The following is a 3,018-nucleotide window of genomic DNA, read 5'->3' as shown; positions in this document are numbered from 1 at the left end:
ATATTAATGTAATACTTGGTAAAAAGGGTGAAGATCTTTTGGTCGGTGTACAATTATTCTCCATAAAGTACAACAAGACGGAGCACGACAAAACTGAAAGACAAGTAAGAAAAAGAAACAAACTATGTCTATTGTTATAAAATAAAGACCGTTAAGTAAAGATAAATATAGAAAGAAATTAATATATTATTCAAACTTCACACTTATGTATATAATGAACTAAAATTTCTTCTATTTATAGAAGAAAGCAAACTATTGTGTAAGCAACTTCTGCAAGCTCCTATGTAACCTGCTACTGTACCAGATATAAATAATCTTCTATCGGGGGTAATATTTATCTATAACGGGGTATCGAAAGGATAAGCTCATTATACCAGATATAGACAATCTTCTATCGGGGGTAATGTTTATCCATAACGGGGTACCAAAAGAATAAGCTCATATACCAGATATATATAATCTTCTACCGGGGGTAATGTTTATCCATAACGGGGTACCGAAAGGATAAGTTCATTATACCAGATATGAATAATCTTCTACCGGAGATAATGTTTATCTATAACGGGATAGCGAAAGGATAAGCTCATTTTATCAGATATGAATAATCTTCTATCGGGTGTGATGTTTATCTATAATGGGGTACTGAAAGGATAAGTTTCTTCAGGAGACTTATTTCTAATAGAATACTAAATAGATGAACATATTTACGGCGAAATCTCATATAGATAAATTTCTTCAGGAAACTTATTTACAACGGAGTACTAAATGAACATCCATAATATAATACTCCCTCCGTTTCAATTTATGTCAACCTATTTGACTGGGCATGGAGTTTAAAAAAAAGAGAGAAAACTTTTGAACTTGTGGTGTAAAATGAAGCACATATATTTTGTGTGGCTATAAATCGTTGCATAAAGGTAAATTGTTTCCAAATAAGGAAAGAAGTCATTCTTTTTGACACGGACTAAAAAGGAAATAGGTTCACATAAATTGAAACGGAGGGAGTATATTTATAACAAAATTCACGATTTGGCATATGTACAACAAATTCAGTGTGTTCAAATTGATCTCTAGCTAATTATTATGCTCTTGCTCCCTCTTCTTGCCCCATCGTTGCAAACATAGCCTTATTCTCTTAGCTGCTGCTAAGTATTCCACACCTTGAATTGGTGTCAATATGCCCAGTATCTCCTTCAGGGCGTTCATCCTCAACTCATCAGCCTCTTCTAGTAAAGTTGTCATACCCTGACCATGTTTATTCAAGGGCTCCTCTTCGTTCTCGCCTGTTGAAAACATAATTAAATAAATAAAAGTATATATAAAGGAGTTGGTCACGCAATTTTATATGATACCGGTCAGGTAAAGGTGCTTAATTTGAGTTCCCTCACCACTCATATTGTCACAAAGAAATTTCACATATTTGACTCATTAAAAAATTAGAGTATTGAAGACTGTTGTTTTTACACTATCAGAAAGTGGCGAAGGAATTTTACTAATACTCAAATGATTGGTCATACAATTTAATATGATATCGATCTGAACTAATTAAATAAGTAAAAGTATACTCAGATGATCAGTTGGTCATATAGTTTAACACATACTCGATCAAAACAGGCAAAGGTGCTAAATTTGAGTCTCACCACTAATCATTTTCATAAAGAAATTCACGTGTTTGACTCATAAAAAAGAAAATCAAAGTAGTAAAGATTATTGCTTTTATATTATCAGGTCATATTTACATATTGTAGTAGGTAAAATATTATTTTCAGGATTATAAATTTTACTTTTTACGGAGTGTCACACAGATATTTTAGTGTGTGACATAATAGTGTAAAACTTTATTTACACTACTGACTTGTATAAGTTAAACTCACTCCCTCCGACCCAATTTATGTAATGCGATATGGATTTCGTGAGCCAAACTTCTTAATTTTGATGGCGAATTTGGATACAGAATCTTAAAGTTCACAATTATTATAATTCATAATTATTAACCACTCAAAATATTTAAAAGGCAAATGAAGAAAATCACACTCAAGAGGAAAATTCTTTTAACTTTTGAAATTTAAAATGCATCACATAAATTGGGAACGAGGAAATAATAAATAAAAGTGTGTTATCTCTGACGTCTTACGGTTTTTTGCCGCAGTGGCGATCGGTTGATCAACTACATCTTCTTGCAAGCTAGCTAACTTTGAACAATGCTTCCTTTCTTCTACAATAATCTTTCTCTGCAACTTATCAATCATAGTTACTTGCTCACCAGAAAGCTGACCAAAGTCACCAATTTTCGTACCCTGTAAAAACTCATTGAGATGTGACTCAATTTCCATACCACAAAGAGCATAAATTAGCCGAATGAACGAAGATGGTCTGCACCCACCAATCCACAGGACTGAATTCTCTAAAGGGGTGCACCAAGTGGGTGCAAAATATGGCGAGACGTCGACTCGAGCCAGTCGGCTACGACCATTAACGTAGCCCTGGAAATTGTTCACCATTCTCGCCAACAGTTGATTCAGTTCGGTGTCGTTTTTCTGGTTTTCTCTGGCTAGTGTAGCAGCGTTTTCAAGCTCATTTAGTTCTTGATTTTGATTGTACATCCATGATTGGTATAAGTTTTCTTCATTGTTTCGATCAGACGTACTACAACTTGAACTTGCCATTGATTTTATCAAAAATTCATTAGCCATAAACAAGTGAATTTTTGGATGAAATTATGTGATATATGGTATGATATAAGAGAAGACTATATGTAATATGGGACAGAAGCGGTCCAGCGGATGTAATATATATCGGCATCTGATGTAACTGAATTCGATATTTTTGACGCAAATTAAAAATTTATATGTGCAGAATTATTTAAATAGATGGTGTTTTTGTCGACATGCAGAAGAAGATAAACTCTTGTATTTGTCAGGTAGTTTGGACATCGTTATTTGGGAAATTAAATGCCAACGTTATTTTGATCTCATATGTACTTTGTAGCCGATCCTTCATAACATGTATTTGAGAGTC

General features: G+C 33.6%; 1 protein-coding gene across 1 annotated transcript; it reads right to left on the bottom strand.

Moving 5' to 3' along the window:
• Window positions 1-722: 722 nt before the first annotated feature.
• Window positions 723-2,811, bottom strand: LOC104101914 (protein DOG1-like 3). Its single transcript, XM_009609465.4, has 2 exons — window positions 2,135-2,811; window positions 723-1,283 (listed from the first exon to the last, which is right to left on the bottom strand). The coding sequence occupies exons 1-2, from the start codon at window positions 2,691-2,693 to the stop codon at window positions 1,075-1,077; spliced, it is 768 nt and encodes a 255-aa protein (XP_009607760.1). The 5' UTR covers window positions 2,694-2,811; the 3' UTR covers window positions 723-1,074.
• Between the last annotated feature and the right edge of the window lie 207 nt (window positions 2,812-3,018).

This window comes from Nicotiana tomentosiformis, chromosome 9 (genome assembly GCF_000390325.3).
Source record: "Nicotiana tomentosiformis chromosome 9, ASM39032v3, whole genome shotgun sequence".
Classification (NCBI taxonomy): Eukaryota; Viridiplantae; Streptophyta; class Magnoliopsida; order Solanales; family Solanaceae; genus Nicotiana; species Nicotiana tomentosiformis.
The sequence above is the reverse complement of the archived record's forward strand: the minus strand, read 5'-3'. Positions and strand labels throughout refer to the sequence as shown.